This window comes from Zootoca vivipara, chromosome Z1 (genome assembly GCF_965207765.1).
Source record: "Zootoca vivipara chromosome Z1, rZooViv2.hap1.1, whole genome shotgun sequence".
Classification (NCBI taxonomy): domain Eukaryota; kingdom Metazoa; phylum Chordata; class Lepidosauria; order Squamata; family Lacertidae; genus Zootoca; species Zootoca vivipara.
In genome coordinates this window covers 68,084,809-68,106,674 of record NC_142583.1, presented here as the reverse complement: position 1 = coordinate 68,106,674, position 21,866 = coordinate 68,084,809, and the positions used below count along the sequence as shown (strand labels likewise).

The 21,866-nt window shown below is 42.7% G+C and overlaps 1 protein-coding gene across 4 annotated transcripts in view; it reads left to right on the top strand.

Annotated features, from left to right (window-relative positions):
* Window positions 1-21,866, top strand: part of CTNNA2 (catenin alpha 2) — a 512,597-nt gene that overhangs the window by 432,590 nt on the left and 58,141 nt on the right. For all 4 annotated transcript variants that reach the window (XM_035103046.3, XM_088660663.1, XM_035103044.3 and 1 more), the window contains one exon: window positions 2,251-2,451. In XM_035103046.3, coding sequence (XP_034958937.1) covers window positions 2,251-2,451 — 201 coding nt within the window. The remainder of the gene's footprint in view (window positions 1-2,250; window positions 2,452-21,866) is intronic.

The window sequence follows — 21,866 nt, the reverse complement described above, 5'->3', positions numbered from 1 at the left end:
CTCTTTTTGCCATCCCTAATCTGATTCAGACCAAGAGAGAGCCTGTCAATGTCGCAATGAGCTTCAGCAGCCACATGTTCAATCCTTGCCCTAAACATTTCAAATTTTTCCCCCTAATTTTTTTCCCCATAACTCTGTTGGCTGTGGATTGCTGTGGAAAGCACAAGAAGCACTTTGAAAACTAGCAGAAGGGTTTGCAAAGGAAGTTGCCCGGCAACTAATGCTCTAAGACAAATGGTAAAAGGTGCACAAATGACAACTGTGGATCAAGCAGGCATTTTGGAATAGCTTCAGCTGTTGGCACACGCCTCCCAAAATCAGCAAGGTCAGGGACAGAGACTCACCTTCTCTGGGACCATCTGTTCCCCTTGAACCTTGTTTTTTACTCCAGTGGTTCCAAGCAAATAGCTGCCATTTGGCAGTCTCAAGTACCCTTTGCTGATAGGAACTATGCCAAGATTTTGAACATTATTTTAGAGTAAAAAACATAGTCTTATACACGGAAAAGTACGATACCTTTGTTTCAATGGTAAATAACTTTGTGTCTGCATCTTTATTTATAATTATTTATTAAATTTGTATACCACCCTTCACCTGCAGATTTCAGGTCGGTCTGTAAAGATACAAGATAAGAACACCAAATGCATAATAAAAACAAGAACAAGAAGAAAACAAAGCAATAACCACTGCCTTCCCGCACCCCCTCCCGCAAACACATTTAAAAGAATATAGAGTGTTAGTCTGAGGGTTTGTGGTAGTTCACCCACAACTGGAATCTAGCTGCCGACAGCTAGCTGATTTTTTGTTTGTTTGTTTTAATTTATATACCAGCCTATACCCAGAGGTCTCAGGGTGGTTCACAGAAAAGTTCACAATATATAAAATCAAAATAAGGACAGTAATCCAATAGCACCCCCCAAAAAAGAGCCACATTTTGAAAGGGTATGGTATGTCGATCAGGTTAACCAAAGGCCTGGTTAAAAAGGAATGCTTTTGCCTGGCGCCTAAAGGTATATAAAGAAGGCGCCAGGTGAACTTCCCTGACGAGAGCATTCCACAGATGGGGAGCCACTGCAGAGAAGCTCCGGTTCTCGTGTTGCCACCCTCCGGACCTCTCAAGGAGGAGGAGGCGCATAAAGAAGGGACTCAGAGGATGATCTCAGGGACTGGGTAGGTTCATATGGAAAGAGGCTGTCCTTGAGGTACTGCGGTCCTGAGCAGCACTATCTACTGGGGTTATGCAGACCTCATACCTTGTCCTTGGTAAATAAATCTTAAGAGTTGAATAAAATGTCTCAAGTAAATAAGGCATGCAGTTGGCTAGCCTGCTTAGTTTCAACTCTCAACCAAAGTGACTCCTACATGCCTGACACTACCTTGACTCTCATTGATCAATGAAAAAGGCAGGGAATGAATGAACGAATGAAACCTGCCCTCTCCCTCCTCTCTGCTGAATCTTCCTTTCCTCTATTGTCTTGGTTGCTGCTGACATTTATATTGTATGCTCTTTGGGGGCAGGGATCTGGCAACATTATTATTGTTGCTGCTGTTAATATTCTTATTTGTGTCCTACAAGTTTGCCATTCTTTGCCAACAATGGAGAGGGAAAAACACCCTGAAATTTTATGAAAGCTCAAAATATCCAGTTGAGTATTCAAACTGAACAAGCTTATGCAAAATAAGTAAATTGAAATGCATAATTTCCCCTGAGAACAGGATTTGGTTTTCTTTAAGGAGGATTTGCAGGGGGTTTTTCCCCTCTCCCGTTCATCTCTCCTGGTATGAACAGTGCTGATTATAATAATGAAGTCTAGGCCAGTGCTTAGGGAGGGAGTCATGGTGACCAGCACTGCTAGTGTGACTCCTAGCAGATCTCCTTTACACTAGCTGTGAACCAGTGGATTGAGGCATCTGCCTTGTGGAGAGATCCACATTTGTCTCATATGACAGAAGTCTGTCATATCCCGTTCCGTTATTTTAATTTTGGCTCTGCTAGCCCAACTCCAAACTTCTTGGTGAAATATTGAGCTGTAGGCTACCTGGACTTTAATCTTGTTCACCCAAGGATTCACTGAGGGGCACTGGGCCTGTCTCAGTCATCTCATTCCATCCCCACCTACCCTAGATGCGTCCGTAAATTAGGATTTTGTTTGTGATCCGTCTCGCAGCCTTGCTGAAAGGACAGATCATACCGTTCTTTGAAAGGAGCCACACAGCAAACATTTGTCTTGTGTGTCTGTTTGCATGCAGAAAACCACATTCTGGAGGATGTCAACAAATGTGTGATTGCACTGCAAGAGGGAGATGTTGACACGCTGGACAGGACCGCAGGGGCAATCCGAGGCCGTGCAGCCAGGGTCATCCATATCATTAACGCCGAGATGGAAAACTATGAAGCTGGGGTTTACACGGAGAAGGTGCTAGAAGCGACAAAGTTGCTTTCCGAAACAGGTGAGTGCGGACAGCAAATGGTGTGCATTACATCTCTTTTCTTTTTCTTTCCGTTTAAGGTCAATCAACAATCAGTCCTGTGACCTGTGGCGAAGCTTGCATCGCGCTGCTTCCGACCCAGTCACCACCACTACATGTTGAAGCAAGTTTGATAGCTCCAAACCATGGGCAATCGGGCCTGGTGCCAGTGTTCAACCAAGTTGGGCACTCGCCATGAGCCCAGGCGCTCAGAAAGGCCCATTACCAGCCAAACCTGTCTGTGCCAAGTTTCCTCAACAGGCCCCAGATGGCCATTGGGGCAGTGGGTGGGTGCTGCTGCTGCTGCTTTTGAAGGGAAGGCAAGCTCAGCACCCATCGCCTTAATTTACCCAGAATGCAATGCCTCAGGGGCCTTTAGAATTATGAAGATTATAAAATTGTAGAGTTTATAGGCCAGGACAATACATTTTGGGTAAATTAAGCTGGTGAGCAGTCACTGTTGATGGAAGCCCATCTTAGCTCGTATTAAAAAGCTTCACTCCCTGTCTACCTTGAAGATGTTTCTCCGTGGACCCTCTAGGGAGCACAGTGAGTGGTATTGCTGTCATTGCTGTGGAGGCAGCAGTAGAAAAAAGGAATTGTGTGGGGTAGGATTGTGTATTGTGGGGCTGGGCCCCATCAGCATCAATAAGCCCCCAGCAGTCTGTTACTGATCCTGTGTGCTATGTTCTCCATGGTTTTGGTATCTTTTTATGGAAACAGTTTGGGAAAGGTTAATACAACCCTTACTGATGAAGCCGTACCTTTCTTCCTTGAATGCAGCCTTAAAGCATCCTCTTCCTGGAGATTTCATGTTTCTCTCAGAGCAGAACGTGTGAAATCAATATTTAGTGGATTCTTAGTTGAGTTGTGAGTTGCTGCTCTCAGGAAACTAGAGTTTCACACACCTCATACATTTAGAGCAGGCACGTCCAACAGGTAGATCGTGATTTACCAGTAGATCACTGGACGTCTGTGGTAGATCACTGGCTCCCCCCAAAGAAGCTCAACTAGTTTGGCTCCCCTAAAAGAAGCTCATCGTTTTTGCCCTGCACCCCTAAAATGTGGCTTTCCCCCTCCCTAAAAAAGTTCAACAACTTTGACCTGAACCCCTAGAAAGGAGGTAGATCACTGCCAGTTTTTAACTTTGTGAGTAAATCGCAGTCTCTTGGGAGTTGGCCACCCCTGTTTTAGAGCATATGTCCCCACTGGCGGACGAAGAGGGGGGCGGGGAAGCGCACCACCCCGTCACCACGATCCCAGTGGGGTGCCTTCAAGGCTCCCCCCCCCCGTGCTGGGCACTCCCCCCACAGGCGGAAGCCACACACCCAGGGCACGCTGCACGCCCTCAGGATGTGGGCCAGCCATGCCCCCGCCTGCTCTCCGCCACTGTATGCCCCCCCAACCCTCCTTCAGAGAACTGTAGTTTATCTCCCACAGAGCAACAGTACCAAGTACCCTTAACAAACTATGGCTCCCCTGCTTCTCTGAGGGAAGCCATGTGTTTTATAAATATAGTTGAAAACCACTGCTGTAAGATATCCTGGTTGCACCTCTTTAATTGGGGAGCAGAGAACTATCCAACATGTAGGCTCCAACTCCCAGCTCCCCCGACCAGTGCCAGATTTACATAGAAGCTAAACAAGCTATAGCTTAGGGCACCACTCTCTTGGGGGCTATCCAAAAAAAAAAAAAAAACTAAAGGAAAAAAACTGGATGTACATTTCCAAAATATAAGATAAAAAATAAAATAAAACCTACATACAGCAACAGTGTTTTGTGATGTGTAGGCTTCTATAATGTAAGTCATGGGCCCCACCTGGTAGCCTGCTTCCTAAAATATCACTCAGTTCTATATATAGGGTGCCTACATTCTGTATGGACTAGCTGTAACAATTACATTTATAAAATACATATTTTGTTATATGAAAATGGCTTTAGATACCTATTAGGTCCTTAAATTACCATATAGCATATATTCAACACAAAAAAACAGTGACAATTTGTTGACGACAAAGGACAGCTGGACGTATAAAGGGCCTCATTACCTTCAGTAGCTTAGGGCCTCATCAAAACTAAATCCGCCCCTGCCCCTGACCATTGACCATGCTGGCTGGTATTGATGGGAGTTGTAGTCCAATAGCATCAGGAGGGCTTCATATTGTCCAGCTGTAACCCGGGGCATCAATATCTCTCTCATTCATGTCAGGGGAAGGAGGAGTCCCATAAGGACACAGAGGTGTGGGCATGGAGTCTCCTTTTCCTTTGGAGGGAGCAAGGAAGGAATCTTGCTTTTGCAGATGATCTGCATATGCACCAGGATGTTCATAAAGCTGTGGATTAGAGCCTTTTAATTGCCTGTTAATAGCCAGTTAGCCCAGACAATGAAACCACCTAGAGGTGTGGATTGGTTTTTATTTATTTATTATTTATTATTATTATTATTATTATTATTATTATTATTATTATTATTATTTAATAAAACACATCACACAAACTGATGCAATGTGCAGCAGATGTGGGTCTAAAGTTCCCCAATGCAAATCCATCACCAGCTAAGTATTCTCTCCATTTCCATTAGACCCTTCATTAATAAAAGGTGAGTGTTTGCTTTAAACAAAAAAAAAATCCTTTTGTATTCTGGCATGCTCAGTTTTCAGTATATATAAAAAAGACACCTATAATTGCTAAAATTTCAGGTCCAGCATTATGCAAAATTTTGCCTATTTGCTTTTCATAAAACTAATTCACAATGATAAAAACACAATAAAGCAAATCTGCAGCAGACACATTAAATGGTTCCATGGCATATTTAATGTGCTCTTTAATAAAGCGTGAATTATAATAAAGTACTAACAGCCCTGTAGTAAATGCGTATTTGGCCAAGCCCTCCTTTCAGGGTTTTTATGCAAAAAGAAAAAGGAAAAAGTTTAAAAGATCTAATTGCTGTGCTGTGCTGACAGAGAGTGCCTAATTGCAGATGCCTGTTTTTTTTCCCCCAAAAAAGTGCACGCTGTATTACATTGTTCATTTGCAAGACGACACAAGAGGGCTCTTTCCAGTATAGTTTGAGAACTTCTTTTCATACAATTGCATCAAGATCCCTTTGGCATGATAATTTTCCCTGTGTGCGGAAGTGACTGTGCACAGAATGAATCCTGATGGAGCCACATACATGGTTGTTATCGGTGATGTTCTCGTTGAGTTGTAGTGTAGGTGAGATGAGGGAAGAGGCCAAAGGAGCGGAAGCTTCCTATAACTTTGGCCAAATCTGCATACTCTAGATTCTGAGAATGATTTTAGCAGTTCTACGGTTTAAACTGGAATTTGGGAGCAGGGAACACAAAGCAGAGGAACCATAAAGAGGGGAATTCTCTCATTCCCAGTACAGAGGAGAGCAGTAGCACAGTGACAGAGAATCCACATTGAATGTAGACAGTCCCAGAGTCAATCCCTTGCATCTCCATGTAGGACAGGCCATTCTACAATGCTGGAGACCTGCTGCAAGTCAGTGTAGCCAATACTGAGCTTGATGGAGCAATGGTTTGACCCAGTGGAAGGCAGATTCCTATGCTGCATACTAAATCAGTTGAAGTGAGTCTAAGTATATATTGATATTTGTATCTATATCGTCTATATCTATATCATCTAAATCCATACCTATATCTATTTCGGCACCTCCTGTATTGAGAAGTTTTTTACATTTGACTTTTTATGATGTTTTTATATTTTGTTGGGAACTGCCCAGAGTGGCTGGGGAAACCCATGCAGATGGCTGGGGTATAAATAATAACATTTATTATTGTTATTGTTATTATTTTCCCCCTGTTTCCCCCAATATCATGCTCACTACAGCTGTGTCTGAGCCTTTCTCACTTTGTAACCGCTCTATTTGTTCCATAACTACTTTCTTCTCTGGTCTAGTTCTCATGAACAGCATGTTAGGAGACAAACATGGCCATTGGTGCACTCTGTTAGGTGGGAGGCCCTGTGCTGGATTTCATTCTTAATTGTCTTCCTGTGGAGGAGCACTCAACTGTGTGAATCCCCACTTGCAACCTGAAGTGGTACAGTGGAAGCAAATTCACTTCCTCATCCCCTGTCCGTGAGGACGATCCCAGGTCTCTCTCACTGCACCACTGTCTCCCAGTACCCACTTCTTATTCACGCTGTGTGATTCATTTCCTTTATTTGTCAGCCTCCCCTCCCCGGTCTCTGTACTCCATTACTGAACATTATGAGCAATTGACTATTCATTTGCTACAGTCTTCCATTATGGAACTCCTAAGAACATTAGAAGAGCCTGCTGGATCAGGCCAATGGCCCATCATGTCCCACATCCTATTCTCACAGTGGCCGGCCAGGTGCTTGAGTCGAGAACCTGTGGGCAAGATTCGAGCACAAGGGTACTCTCCCCTCCTGTAGTTTCCAGCAACTGGTATTCAGAAGCTTCCCTGCCTCCAACCATGGAGGCAGAACTTGGCCATTGTGGCTAGTAGCCAGCGATAGCCCTCACAGCAGAGTGTATGGGGTTCCCAGGCAGTGCCCCATCCAGGCATTGACAGGATCCCAGAGCTGCTTAGTTTCAGCAAGGTTGGCGCATCCGTCTTCAAACCACATCTTTGAGACCACACCAGTGAAGGACCCTGAGAGGTAAGAGGGTCATCCAGTATGGCTGATTGGAAGGCTGGCTGCAAGGAGCTGGAAAACCAGGCAGGTATATTACTCTGCCTAATGGTAGGGCCAGCTGTCTTCTCCACCCCAGTGGCTCCTTGGCAAGCAAGCTATCCCTGTCAACTTCCCGGCTTTAATGTGTAGTAAGACATGTCCATAGTTAAATAACTCTGATATAACTCTAGCTTTCTATGAAGGAAATTTACCATAAATCAAATCACATTTCTGTAATTTGTGCATTCTTATCGCTAATATTCACTTTGCCCCTGGTAAACCAATGACTCTGATGCTGGGGAAATGCAAATGGGTATGTAAATAAGTAAGTTGTTGCTGTTGCACAAGGCCAGATTCTGCCCTTGATGCTTAAACATCCTATTGTATTAGACCCGCATGTGGGTGAGACCGTTTTGTACTCCATTTGCTTCCCCACTTTTTCTTTAATTGAACATTTATTCATTTTCAAATGAGGAGCTTTGGAAGATTTAGAGGGGAACTAATTTGAATGATAATAGAAAAGGGGAAACTGGGTGCAGCCCCCTCTCATAATTATTATTTACACTTTCACAGATCTGTTCAAGGAAAGCATCTGGATATTGAGCTGGAAAAATCCACACAGCTTTGCAAAGTGCTATTTTTCCCCAGCTCTTTTGCTGGGGTTAGGCTAGGGTGTATTTTCTTCTCCTTCTCATTTGTGGAGGCATCCATGCTAAGGATATATATGGAGGAAAATAAATTCCTACCGGAGGGCAGGATAGCCTGAGTTCAAAGAACTCCAGATTTAACTAAAACCCTGAAATGAGAGCTGGGCTACATGCTACATTGATCACATCAAACGCTGCTACAAGTAAGCAGGCTGTCATTTCAAAAAGAGGAGATTGACAGCCAGGAAACTGATGGTCCCCTTTCCCTGCCCAGGGTTTATCTCGGCTTATCCCAGCTCTCCTTTAGCGACTAATTTCCCCTGCTCCTCAATGACCCCACCCCATCTCGGGACACTTAGCAGCTAAAGGAGAGATGAGATCATTGAAGGTAACAGAATGGGCAAGAAGCCAAACATTTCTGTGATCCCTGTCGTTCTGGTATTGTCAGAATTTCCAGTAGCCTGAGTCTGGCTTACTCACTGTTGTTGTTGTTGTTGTTTAGTCGTTTAGTCGTGTCCGACTCTTCGTGACCCCATGGACCATAGCACGCCAGGCACTCCTGTCTTGCACTGCCTCCCGCAGTTTGGTCAAACTCATGTTCGTAGCTTCGAGAACACTGTCCAACCATCTTGTCCTCTGACGTCCCCTTCTCCTAGTGCCCTCAATCTTTCCCAACATCAGGGTCTTTTCCAAGGATTCTTCTCTTCTCATGAGGTGGCCAAAGTATTGGAGCCTCAGCTTCACGATCTGTCCTTCCAGGGAGCACTCAGGGCTGATTTCCTTAAGAATGGATAGGTTTGATCTTCTTGCAGTCCATGGGACTCTCAAGAGTCTCCTCCAGCACCATAATTCAAAAGCATCAATTCTTCGGCGATCAGCCTTCTTTATGGTCCAGCTCTCACTTCCATACATCACTACTGGGAAAACCATAGCTTTAACTATACGGACCTTTGTCGGCAAGGTGATGTCTCTGCTTTTTAAGATGCTGTCTAGGTTTGTCATTGCTTTTCTCCCAAGAAGCAGGCGTCTTTTAATTTCGTGACTGCTGTCACCATCTGCAGTGATGGTGGCTTACTCACTACCATCATTTTATTATTTTTACCCTGCCCATCTGACTGGGTTGCCCCAGCCACTCTGGGGGGCTTCCAACATATACAAAAACAACTCCTGAACTGCCTGTCCTGATTCGAATGGAATGGAGAGGCCGACCTAGGTGTCATCAGCATGCAGATGACACCTCACGACAAACCCTGATGACCTCTCCCCACAATTTCATATAGTTGTTGAAGAGCCTGGGGAACAAGAATGATCCTGCAGCACACCACACATCAGTTCCCACAGTTTCGAGTAGAAGTCCCCCATTGCTACCTTCTGGAAACAGAAATAAACAGTAAATTGCAATAACTTGGCCCGAGTTCTTGCAATTTACTGTTTATTTCTGACCTTCTGGAAACAACCATGTAGGTAGAAGCAGAACCAGGGCATGGCAATGCCTCCTTTTCTTACCCTCTGTGTCACTCGAGAATACCATGGTCAGTGATGCTGAATGCCACAGAGATGTCAAGGAGACTCAACGGCGCTGCAGTCCCTTCATCCGCCTCCTAACAAAAGTCATCAACCAGGGCATCTAAGGATCTGAAACTGGATTGAAATAGCACCAGGAGAGTTCTTATCTGAATTCACAAAGATCAATTTCCCTAATCAATCTGTCTCATGAGACCAGGGCCCTGCGGGATCTGATTTCTTTCCGCAGGGCCTGTAAAACAGAGTTGTTCCGCCTGGCCTTAGGCTTGGAATCAACTTGATCCCCTCCCCCTCTTTCCTTTTTACCTTCTGTGATGGAACCCCTATTTGGGGACTTCCCTGGCTTTTTCTGGCCCACGTAGGACCAGTCTGGATAGTTGGCCTTGGTGAAGATTTGACGTTTTCTCACCCCAAACAGCTTTGATCTGAGCTTCCACAGAAATGAGGCTGCATTTTAAGTTGTATTTTAATCCTGTTTTTAACTTGTATTTTAATCAATTGTTTTTATACCTGGTGTTAGCCACCCTGAGCCCGGTCTTGGCCGGGGAGGGCGGGGTATAAATAAATTTATTATTATTATTATTAATCAAGAGGGACATATCAAGGAAAAGCCAGGGGTACTCAAGACGTTCCAAGCAAGTGGAAAAACGGGAAGCATGACTGACTTATGCTCAAGATTACAGCAGCAGGGTAGGGCCACAGGAATATGTTCTCGGCAGCAGGAAAAGTAAAGTTGGGGCTTCACAGGAACACTAGTAGTAGCAATGGATTGACTCTGCTAGAGCATCTGCCCCCCTGCAGCCTCTCCACTGCCTTGTTCTTCTTCCTCCTTGTAAATGACAATGTCTCTGCCGCTGAGAGGCTATTCCTGCAGCTCCTGCTTACCAGGAGAGCCATTCCTGACCATATCAGCCAAAATTTCAAAAATGATTAAAATTTATATATCAACATTTGTCAAAAGACCACAGGGCAGTTAAAGTAGCATAACTACATACAGTAACATGAGATCAATTCAATGCAAACAATTGATGCGGTTATACACAGCATAATACCTCCTTCTGAATAATAAAGGAGGGGGGAGCCAAAAGGGTGTCTCTCTTCTCGCCTCTCTGCTTGCTTGAAATATCTGAAGCACCTCTGGGGTTCCCTTTATGGGGCAGGGGGAGTGCCATGCTATAGCTCCCCTCAAGGCCTCACCCCTTCTGATGAAGAGAGAGAAAGGGTTGTATGACTGCTAGGCAGAAAAGAGGTTGCATAGGAATGGAACTGCAAGATGAAAAGGATGCAAATGTGTAACTGAATACTATTTAGGAGGCTTTTTTGTTTTTAAGATTAGGAAAACATCACTAAGGTGGGGAGATGTAGTCGGAGGAAGAAAGCAGAGGTAAATAGAATCAAGACAGTTAAAACACATGCCTCTTGAAAAGTGCATTTTTCCCTCATTTTCAAAATTTGTGGGTTCCCTCCCTCCCCATAATGTGTTTATATCCTTTCTGTGTTTAGTGCAATATTTGGGATTTCTCCCTCTCTGATCCCTGCCCTATAACATAATGGAAGCCACTGCTTGCATTCTTGGACTGTCTATAGCCTCAGCTGATCCCATCCCTGTTCCCCGGTGTCTCTGGCATCCACATTTGTGACTGCTCAAATGCTGCAAATAAAACTTCCTTAAAGTGCTCTTGTCTCATTACAGTCCCCCTTTAAAAAAATAATGCACGGCACTTGATTACCGCTTTATGCCAGCCATGAAACCGCAAAGATGCATAAACTCAAATATTTGTGCATTTCAGTGAGACTAAATTGCATCCTCTTAATGAGACAGAATAGAACTCTTAAGACATTCTGACATCTCTTGAATTTCCCCTCCTGTAATTATACACAATGCCAGTTTTCTTTCAACCCCAGCTTAAATGATTTGAATTGCAGGCTACATGTTAGGTGGACCTGGCTTTGTACTCTTAAATTTCCATTTATTCCAATGCATGCCACTCATATTAATAGTGAATGGTTCCGCCTGTCAATTTTTGTCATGGTCTGCTGGGCAATAAAGCAGCTAATTTGCTACTGTGTTCCCCCTTTCCCGAAAGTCAGCCTCTTCTATTTAACACACAGCAACGTGTAGCATCACTGTTATAATTTCTATAGCTGTAAAACAGAGTTGATATATCTTTGGACTTTACAAATCCTAAATGTGCTTCTCTAGCCAACATTCAGAGAGGCTCGTGAAACTAGGGCCCAATGTCTTTATGCTACTGCTGTAGCGGAAGAGGAAGGGAAAGCTGGGGGAAATTAGCCTCATAAGAGATAGCAATGAAGGTTGGGATGAACCAGGCAACGTCTTCAACTTCCTGTGAGTATGACTCAGCTGAGAGGGAAAATCCAAGTAATGATTCAAACCCCTTAAACTTTCCTTTCTTGTTGGGGCTAACTGTGGGATGGAGTCTTACGGATTCTGATCCAGCTGAGTCAGGCTACAAATATGATCAGGATAATGGATAGCTGGGCTCCAAGATCTCAACTGATTGGATGTGGCATAATCAAAAGGGATGGAAAGACCTTCAAAAAATCATCTGTGCAAATTGTCAATGCCTACCCCATCAGTTTTGCAACACATTTAACATACGCTAACAAACAAATGAAACATTTTTTTTTTGAGATGTAGCTGCAAAAAAGGGCTCATGCTGTTCTAGGCTGCATCAACAGAAGTCTTGTGTCCAGGTCAAGGGAAGTAATAGTCCCACTCTATTCTGCCTCAGTCAGACCCCACCTGGAATACCATGTCCATTTCTGGGCCCCACAATTTGAGAAGGATGTTGACAAGCTGGATTGTGTGCAGAGGAGAGCGACCAAGAAGATCAAGGGTCTGGCAACCAAGCCTGATGAGGAACGGTTGAGGGAAGTAAAGAGAAGCTGCAGCAGAGAGATCACACAGGGCTCTGCAAGCTCTTGCGAGAGATCTCTGTAACACTTGTGTTCCCACTTCTCCTCGCTTCTCCAGTATTGGCAGGGGTAGCAGACAGGCAAATTAGTGGGATCTGCCACCTTAGGATCCCAGCAGGATCCTACTGCCAGAGGCAAGTGCCTCAGTTGGCTTAGTGCTAAGGCTGGCTCTGCTTATCTTATTTTTCATATGTGATTTATTAATTTGATGAATTCCAGCCTAAAAAAAAATCACCCAGCCTAGCAACCTCCTACGTCATTTAATGCCTCATTGTGGAAGACCATTATGTTAGTGAATGTAGTTATTCAATAGGCCCCTAGTGCAATCCAAAGACACACGTAGCTGAGAGACTTAATTCCGTGCAAGGTGGAATGACAATGGCAAAATCCCCATTCAAAATGGTGTTGATTATCTTAAGAGAGGGATAAATCAGCATGCATTCTGAAAGGTTAAATCATGCTTCTCTTAACAGCCAGAACTGTTGTAATGAAAGTGTGCTTTGGAAAGGAAAAGGGGGGAAAATAACAGTACAATGCCATACAAAGTAGGGATGTGTGGGCATAATTGAATATGTTTCAAAAGATTTTCCACATAGTCTGTCACGAGTTTATTTTTGGAAAACCTCTGATGAAAGGTAAAATATATAAATACAAAAACACCTTTGATGGATTAAGTCCTGGTTAAAGAGATAGGGAACCAAATATAAATCAAGCAGGAGAGGATTTATCCTGCAAGAGCCTAGAGATTGGTCATACGGCTAGCATTGTGTGCTGCAATTAATTAACAGGCACAGAGCAAAGAAGACAAATTCATCAAAAGACAATACATCCCAGGATACAATTAACAGAAATGGCTTTTGGAATGGTTGCAATACAAGGTCAAAGAGCAGTTACTAGCCTACCCTGTTTTAATAGCAGTGCTTTGTATCAGGTTTGTCTCATACGCCAGCTTCAGTCATATCCGGATAATCACCAGTTGAACAATATGTTGTTGTTGTTGTTGTTGTTGTTGTTGTTGTTGTTGTTGTTAATTTTTATTGGTTTTACATATAATCACATTACGTAACATCATATCCTCTTATTTCATCTCTTTGGCTCAACTGAGCCTAACGGCTTCCCTCCCTACTGTTTTATGGTTTACAAAATTAAACTTTGCATCTTTACATTTCACTTCGTTTCCTATCCTTGTTAGATCACTACCTAAAATATTATATTACTCAACCTGAATAGGTAGCAATTTCTTCTTACAAATCTTCTGATAAGCCTGCTAATGATGTTAATTGCTTGCAGTCTTTCAAAAATAATAAAAATTTGTTCCAGTCCTTTTGGAATGCTTGGTCTTGCTGGTTCTGGATTCTTCCCATCAGTTTCGCCAGTTCTGCAAAGTCCATCAGCTTCACCTGCCACTCCTCTTTTGTTGGTAACTCCTGTTGTTTCCATATTTGGGCTAACAAAATTCTTGCCGCAGTTGCTGCATATAAGAACACAATTTTTTAGCTTGTCTCGGTATCTCTCTACTCACTATCCCCAATAAAAAAAGCTTCTGGTTTTTTTAACAAAAGTGTTTTTAAACATTTTCTTTAGCTCATTATATATCATTTCCCAGAAAGCTTTCCTCAGCATGGGTCCTTTGTTTCTTTGTTAACTGCATATTGTATGACATCTAACTCATCATAAATTATCTATAATCTTTGTAGCATATGACATTGCAGAAGTTAACCAAAGCATGTCAAAAATTTCGTATGGGAACAGTGTTCTTTTAAATATAATATGTATATATCCCATTCTTTGTTAAACTTTTGATTTGTCTGGTTCCTAATTTTTCCTGTCATCTTTGCCAATTCTACAAGGTCAAATCATTCCGCCTGCCATTCCATTTTAGTTGGTATTTTATCTCCCTTCCACCATTTGGCTATCAGCATTCTCGCGGCAGTTGGCCAATGTAGTCCATGCAGTGCTAACCTTGAGACCAATTCATGCAATGCACTTTATTTGGCCCTGTTTTTGAGCCTGGTCCAAAAATGCCAACTGTTTCAGGATGCAGGGGCTAGACTGCTGATGGGAACAGACAGAAAACAGCATTTGACACCATTGCCTTCACTGGCCGCCCATGTACTAGGTTCAGGATTCTTGGGTCCAGCATTCCTTAAGGGTAGCCTGATCCCTTGTATCCCAGATCAAGCATCATGAGTTGTCTCATGTTTCCGAGGCCCAAATCCCTCCAATTAGAAGTTGTGCATTTTTTTTTGTCTCTGGCCCCATCCTGTGGAACCCTCTTCCAGGAGAGATTCAGTAGTCATTCTCACTTTTGACTTTTACGCATCTCTTGAAGACCCTTCTATTTCAGCAGGCCTTACCCCCTGCTTATTTTTGATTAGCCATTCATCTTTTAACTTTATCTGCATTTTTGGACTATATAATAGGATTTTAAGATTGCTGACATGCTGGAGTTGGCTTATTGCTGACATGCTGGAGTTGGCTTACGTAAGGAAACACTGCATGAATTTACAACTTAAATCATAATATTTATTTATAGTGATTTATTTATCAGAATATTTAGAAAGCACCAGTTCATCTCTCTCTCTCACTCTCTCTCTTGTATAATAAAATCATTAAAACACCATAAAATACAAATGACCCACATCAAATCACATTATTTCTCTAAAAAAGAGAGAGAGATGTTTTCAGCAGGCGACGTATCAGTATTTGTAGATGCCTGTCTGATTTCAGTAGGAATAGTGTTCCATATTACTGGTGCCACCATACTAAAAGCTTTGGTGCATTCTTTTATTTATAAGAATATGTATAAATAATATAGTTAAAGAATGAACAGTTGTTCAGCTCAAAATAAAGCACATAAAACAGAGATGGGAGTGGGCAGATGTAATGAGGGAGAGGAAAAGGGCACAGGAAAGTTAGATCTCTCGGGCTCATTCTTGCAGGATCAGGCCAGATGTACATTTTGCAGAGTAAGGATTAAGAGTGAAGAGCCAGTGACAAAGTGCCAGCAGGAAAAAGACTCTGTTAAGGCTTATGCTCCAGTGCAAGAGCTGTCAGGTCTGACAAGCTGTATCTAGTGCAAGGCGAAAACTTGGTATGTGGCCAAAGTACTGGCACAATACATGAACCACATCAGATCTGGAGGCTGGGACTGTCTTACAAGGTGTTTCTGTTGACAAATCACTCCGTCTCTGCCCTTGTCCCTAGACAGTGGTACCTTGGTTCTCAAACGCCTTGGTACTTAAACAACTTGAAACCCCAACACTGCAAACCCAGAAGTAAGTGTTCCGGTTTGCGAACTTTTTCGGAAGCCGAACGTGCTCCTTTTTGAGTGTTATGCTTCCGATTTGAGTGCCACACTTCCGTTTTGAGTGCCACACATCCGTTTTGAGTGTTACACTGAGGTTTGTCTGGTTTTGCTACTTATTTAGCATTTTTGGTTTTGCGACTCTCTCTTTTTGTTTTTGTGACTGTGGAAGAACCCGGTTCAGCTATTGATTGATTGATTGATTGTGTGACTGCAGTACATTGTTTATTGCTTTCATTTTATGGATCAGGGGTCTTGTTAGATAGTAGAATTCATGTTAAATTGCTGTTTTGGAGGTTGTTTTTAAAAGTCTGGAACAGATTAATCAATTTTTGCATTCCTTTCTATGGGAAAGCACACCTTGGCTTTGGAATGCTTTGGCTTTGAAACAGACTTCCGGAATGGATTAAGTTTGAAAACCAAGGTACCTCTGTACAGTATAACACAGGGATGGGGAATGTCAGGCTTCTGGGTCAAATGTGGCCCTCCAGGCGTCTCTATTTGGCCCTGGCACTCTCCCCATACCATACCCCCTCCCTAGCTACACATCTTCTCTCCAGGCCACACCCATTGTTGGCTCTGCTTTGCCTCCTCTTTGAGTGCTTGTGCCTGGCTGGAATGTGTCCTTGAACTCTGATAATGCTTCTCGTGATGGAGGATAGAAAAAATATATGCACGAGTGTGCAACTAGCAACAAAGATAACATTCAGGTTTGTTGCTCTGCCCCCATTTGTCTCTGGCCCTACTGAGTCCATGGAGGGTTATCCAGAAAGGAACGTGGCCCTTGTGGAACCTAATAATAATAATACCCCACTCATCTGGCTTGATTTCCCTATCCCTGGTGCTACATTTTTACACCGTTTTGAAAACTCATGCAAATTATTATCAAAATGGGGAGCACCTTTTACATGGCATAATTGTTTTTTGTTAAGTGCACCCTCTTCCCTGTTTCAGCTCAGCCCTAATATGGTTGATAATTCCATAGCTAATAAAATTTAAGCTGGGAACAAAAATTTACCCTGAGATCCCTTATGAGCTTCATTGTGGATCAGGGATTTGAACCTGGACCTCGCAGTGTGAGGCTTAGCAGGAGTTTCCAGCATGGTTTGTGCTTTAGGATGTATTCAGGACTTATTTTGAAGTAAGATTTGATATTTGCAAAGATTGCTTTTTGAAATAATCCTGTGGGCACATATCCTTGGAGGAAATATGAACTTGTAGGCTTGTATGTAAGTTTTCTGGTGATATTCCCATGAGCCGGAGAGTGGAGGAGTAAGGATTGTAAGTGGAGTGGATGGGGAAGAGATTCTGAACAAGGAGAGGTGCAAAAAACTGAGGCTATTTATTCTGGAAAAAGGCGAATAAGAAGAAAACCTGGGAGAGGCACACAGGGGAACAACATGTATGAACATTTGCATATGCCTTTGTTATTGTTCAGATTCTCCCGGAAAACTCTGAAGGTCTAAACTGACTCTTCAAAACAAGGAGCAAACAATGAATTTGTCTCCAGAGGCTTTAGCACTAAGTTTGAAAAGTACACTGAAGGTTGATGACATTCACAACACATCTCTCAATCACTGCCTTTTAAGTGTGTGTGTGTGTGTGTGTGTGTATGTGTGTGTGTGTGTAATTTATATACTACACACACAAAAAAAATCTTTTTACAGAAGCATGCAAACACAGAGAAACAGTTTGCCTTACAGATCGTTGATACTCCGTTTTGAAGGCCAAGCTAGGAAAGTAAAGTTCTTGGATGCCACACAGAAGTATATCAATTGCTAGTTTCCCAGTCTTCTACTAAGGCATTTCCACAGGAGTTCAAGCAGATGATTCAAAATGTACCTGGTTTAGAGTATAATTCTGTTTTTAGGCTAATCCGTGCCCCTGCCCAGATGATGGTGGATTCCAATGCCCATCAGCCCCAGCCAGCTGGATCAGTGTTCAAGGATGATAGGACTTGTATACAGTCCAAAGAAATCTGGAGAGCACTAGGTTATCCATCCCAGTTCTAGGCATTCTTAATCTAAACCCTGAATATTGTCAAACGAATCAAAAGTGCACTCCCGATTCTTCCTTTGCACCCCCAACTTGAATTCAAGTAAGGGATATTTTCCCTTTGCAACCACGATGCAAAGGACAAAATGTTCCTTTGCAGCCATGGCTTGAATTCAATGTGGACTGCAAAGGAAGGATTTGATTAACATTTAAGAATGTTCTCCAACCTTTTCCTTTGAGGCTGGCTCACTTGATGTCAGGTGATTGACAGATGCTATACCCGTCCCCGTCCCCCCATCTCCCGGTAAGCAGCAATGACACAACCTACCAGAGATCAGATGAGCGCCACCGCCCCAGCATGCCCCCCTCTAGTGGCTGCTAACTATCCTCCACAGATTTCTATAATCCTCTTTCAAAGCCACCTAGGATAATGAACAGCACCATATCCTACAGCAGTAAATTCTGCAATTTTCAGTTAATTGCAGTTAATTATGCCTTGTGTGCAGAAGTGTTTTATTTTCTTTATCCTGAATCAATTGAAGGTGAATGTTTCTAGGTGATCCTCAGTTAATTGATGAGAGAGGCAGAAAAATGAAACATAAACATAATATCTGGTCGGAGGATTACAGAAACCATTGGAATTTCTGGCAAAGCACCGCTGCCCAAATCTAACCAGGACGTATCTACGTGAAAAACTGCTGAAATAGCTAACTCTCTCTCATGGGACTGTATTTATAGTGAAAGTTCTTGAACCCCAGAAGGACTTGTATATCAATTTCCAATTGGCAAGCTTTTGAATATTTGTGATATATATGTGGATGTTGAATGCATACTAGATTAATTGCCAGTGCCAAATCGTGTAATACTGTTATGGCACTACTGTTAAAAGCATGCTTTCTTTTAATTATGCCCATAACAATCAGGCTCAAAATGTTGGAAATTAGCCACACAAAGCCTTTTATATCAGATTTAAATGTAATAAAACATGCATGAAATATTTAGAATTCTCTGGCATGGAATTTACCGTCCTCATAGAAGGAGACTTTGCCAAACACTCCAAGCTAAATAAAATGTCATGTTTAATTCTTCATTTTTCCCATTATAATTCAGAAATGAAGGCATTTCCCCACCATAAAATAACTCTGTGGTCTTGATAACCAGTTGGGTCATTTTCAGTTTCAAATAATTACATTTCCATGTGGGCAGTGTTGTGTTGCCAGAGATGATTTTTTTCCTCTTTGGAATGTGCCAGCTTGAGCAGAAAAGAATTCATTCTGAATTGATACAAATTGCTCTGAAATCTGTGTTGCTTGTGTGCTAGTTTCCCTTGAACATGATTTGTGTTGTCTTGGATTTGGGTTTTTCCTATTTATCTTTGGCTATTTCTTTTGATCATATCTATATTATTGCCATTAATAATTATATTTAGTAAATTGCCTCGTGCTGTAAGGAAGCCTCTGGATGATGTACAATGACATAAAAAGCAAAAGCAAACAGTTTAAAAACACAGCAGAATACAAACTCTTCAGAATAAAACTAACCTACAGCAACAAATGGCTTGCCACCTTGGCTGCCTTTGGAGAATGGACAAGTAGAATGATTAACTCAATCATCACAGTCATATAAAATCCATGGTTGAATCTGACTAAGGCCTGCTACAGTCCATAGAAGATTGCAATGGCTCTTCTCTGAGTAGAGCTTAAACCAAATGCAACTCTAAAAAACTCCACTGTGAAGGCTCAAACTCACCCAACTGGTGAAACAGACTAAAATTAGACAGTATTAAAATATCATAAAAGTGTTATAAGAGGGGTTAAAAAGCCTGGCAGAAAAAGGAGGTTTTTCTTTTGGCACCAAAACGCACACACACTGTGATAGGCAAGCCTCTTTTTAGAGACTTCATTCCCTGGCTGGTAGTTAAGAGGGGGCATGATATACATAGCAATACCTGTGCTACGAACATGAGTTTGACCAAACTGCGGGAGGCAGTGCAAGACAGGAGTGCCTGGCGTGCTATGGTCCATGGGGTCATGAAGAGTCGGACACGACTAAACGACTAAACAACAACAACAACAACAAACCTGTATGTATGGAACACTTTCCTCGGGGTTGTATCCCATAATAGTCCCACAAAGAGTGGACCCATTGCAAGGACTGAGTGTTGTTGACTGTTCATTGGTTTCAATGAGTCTTCTCTGTGCTTAGTTGGCTACAACCTCATATCTTTTATGGTCACTTTTAATTTGTGGCGTAAAAAGTTCTAAATTATGTGTATTGTCTGTTTTATACGTTGTGTGCTTAAATGTCAGTTAATCAGTTTATGCATATATATATATATATATATCACTGTGATCACCTGGAGAGCCATGCTGACTGCTCCCGAGGTACCATGCATTTCTTTAGCTTTTACACAAACGAAGGCTTGTAGGGTGTTAGCACCAGTGACTCAAGTGTCGGTCATTTTCCCATTTGTTTATTTTTCTTTAAATGAATTGGTAGAACACTCAATCATAAAGCACCCTTCTATATTATCATAAAATCAAATACACAATTTGTTCTGTGTTTTATGGCTTTAATGATTCCATTGTACACGGCCGTTGCATGTTGATGAAACTGCCATTTGTAAATACTCAAAAAAATGAAGGAGGGGAATATATTCAGATTATATTCTTTTTGGAGGGGGCGGGCGGGCGTTTCAAATGCTGGTTTTCACACCCTGTCTTGTTTCAAGTTGTTGCACTGCATAGAACGTCGAAGCATTTAAAGTGCACATTTTCCCAAGCATATTTCCAGGGTGCCGGCAAAGCTCTCACGCTGCATCAAGTAAATAATCCCTTTAAAATATTCAGTGCTTTAGTCTCTTATTGCTGTGCCTTGGGCTGCAATTTCCCTGGTCTTCTGCATATGGCCAAGCTAGAAGGCCATAAAGCACATGGGACCATAAAACATGTGGAACTTGCCCCTCCCCAACAGGTTTCTGCTCTGCTCTTTGATTTCCATGAATCTTCAGTGCTTGGATCAAAGCTGATGTTAGACCAAAAGTGCCTGTTGCGGTCGGTTGCTATGTCTGGAGAACAGAACGTTAATGGGGCCACGAGGGAAGAGAAATGATACGTGGTCTACAGTTACTATACAGTATTAAAATAAAACAAAAATGGAAGGGGGTATTACCCAGAATGTGTACTTACGAGATAGTTAGTTACCTTGCTGTTTAGTGGTTGTACACCAGTCTGATACATGCATTGAAAAACAAAGTAGGGTAAGTCTATAATGGCCCCATCCCACACTGAGAAAGGCACTACCCCACTTTTGGGGGTGTAAACATGTGTGTGTTGGGGGGAGTTCAGGACAATAAGATTGAAAACAGTAGCACAACTCTCGCATTAACCTGGAACGCCAGTTTCATGTATTCCGTGATGTGTTTTCTGCAAAACTCTTGCCAAAGTTTTGTGCCAGTCTGAAGTGAATTGGACAGCGTTGGGTGTTGGGGTGCCCCCGTGGTCCCCGGGTTTGAGGGTTTATTGCCCAGTTTGTGGAGTGCTGCGAAATGTGGGGTTTTCGCTGCAAAACCTTTGCCACAGTTTTGTGCCAGTTTGGATGGAATCAGACAACGTTGGGTTTGGGGGGTCATACCCATGACCCCCACTTTGCTTGTAAATCACTCCATTTGTGGGATACTACAAAACGGTTACACAACTTTGGCACTAGTTTCGAGGAGATCAGACACTGTTGGGTGTTTGGATGTGAACTACAAACCCTGGTTTGAATGATCAATTACTCTGTTTGTGGAGTGCTACAAAATGTGGGGGGTTTGCTACAAAATGATTACAAAACTTTGACACCAGTTTCAAGGGGATTCCAGGTATTGGGGTTTGTAGTTAATGAAGCTCATAGGCCCTATGGATTTAGGCTGTTGAGCAAAAGCATGGCATTTAAACTAGGCAACTGCTGTCCATCCCTTCTGCCTGATTAGCCAGTTTGGCCCCACCTCTCATCCCTCCATCTCTGTGTCACAGTGCAGCAATTTAAAACCAACAAGAAAGAAAATGGGGAGACATCTAAGGAAACAGGTGTGGATGCATAAGGAGCTTACAGATGAGCTGAGATTTAAGGCCGTGTACAAACCGTGGGCAGCGCAGGTGGCGCTTTGAGTTAAACCACAGAGCCTAGGGCTTGCCAGTCAGAAGGTCGGCAGTTCAAATTCCCGCGACGGGGTGAGCTCCCATTGCTTGGTCCCTGCTGCTGCCCACCTAGCAGTTTGAAAGCACGTCAAAGTGCAAGTAGATAAATAGGTACCGCTCCGGTGGGAAGGTAAA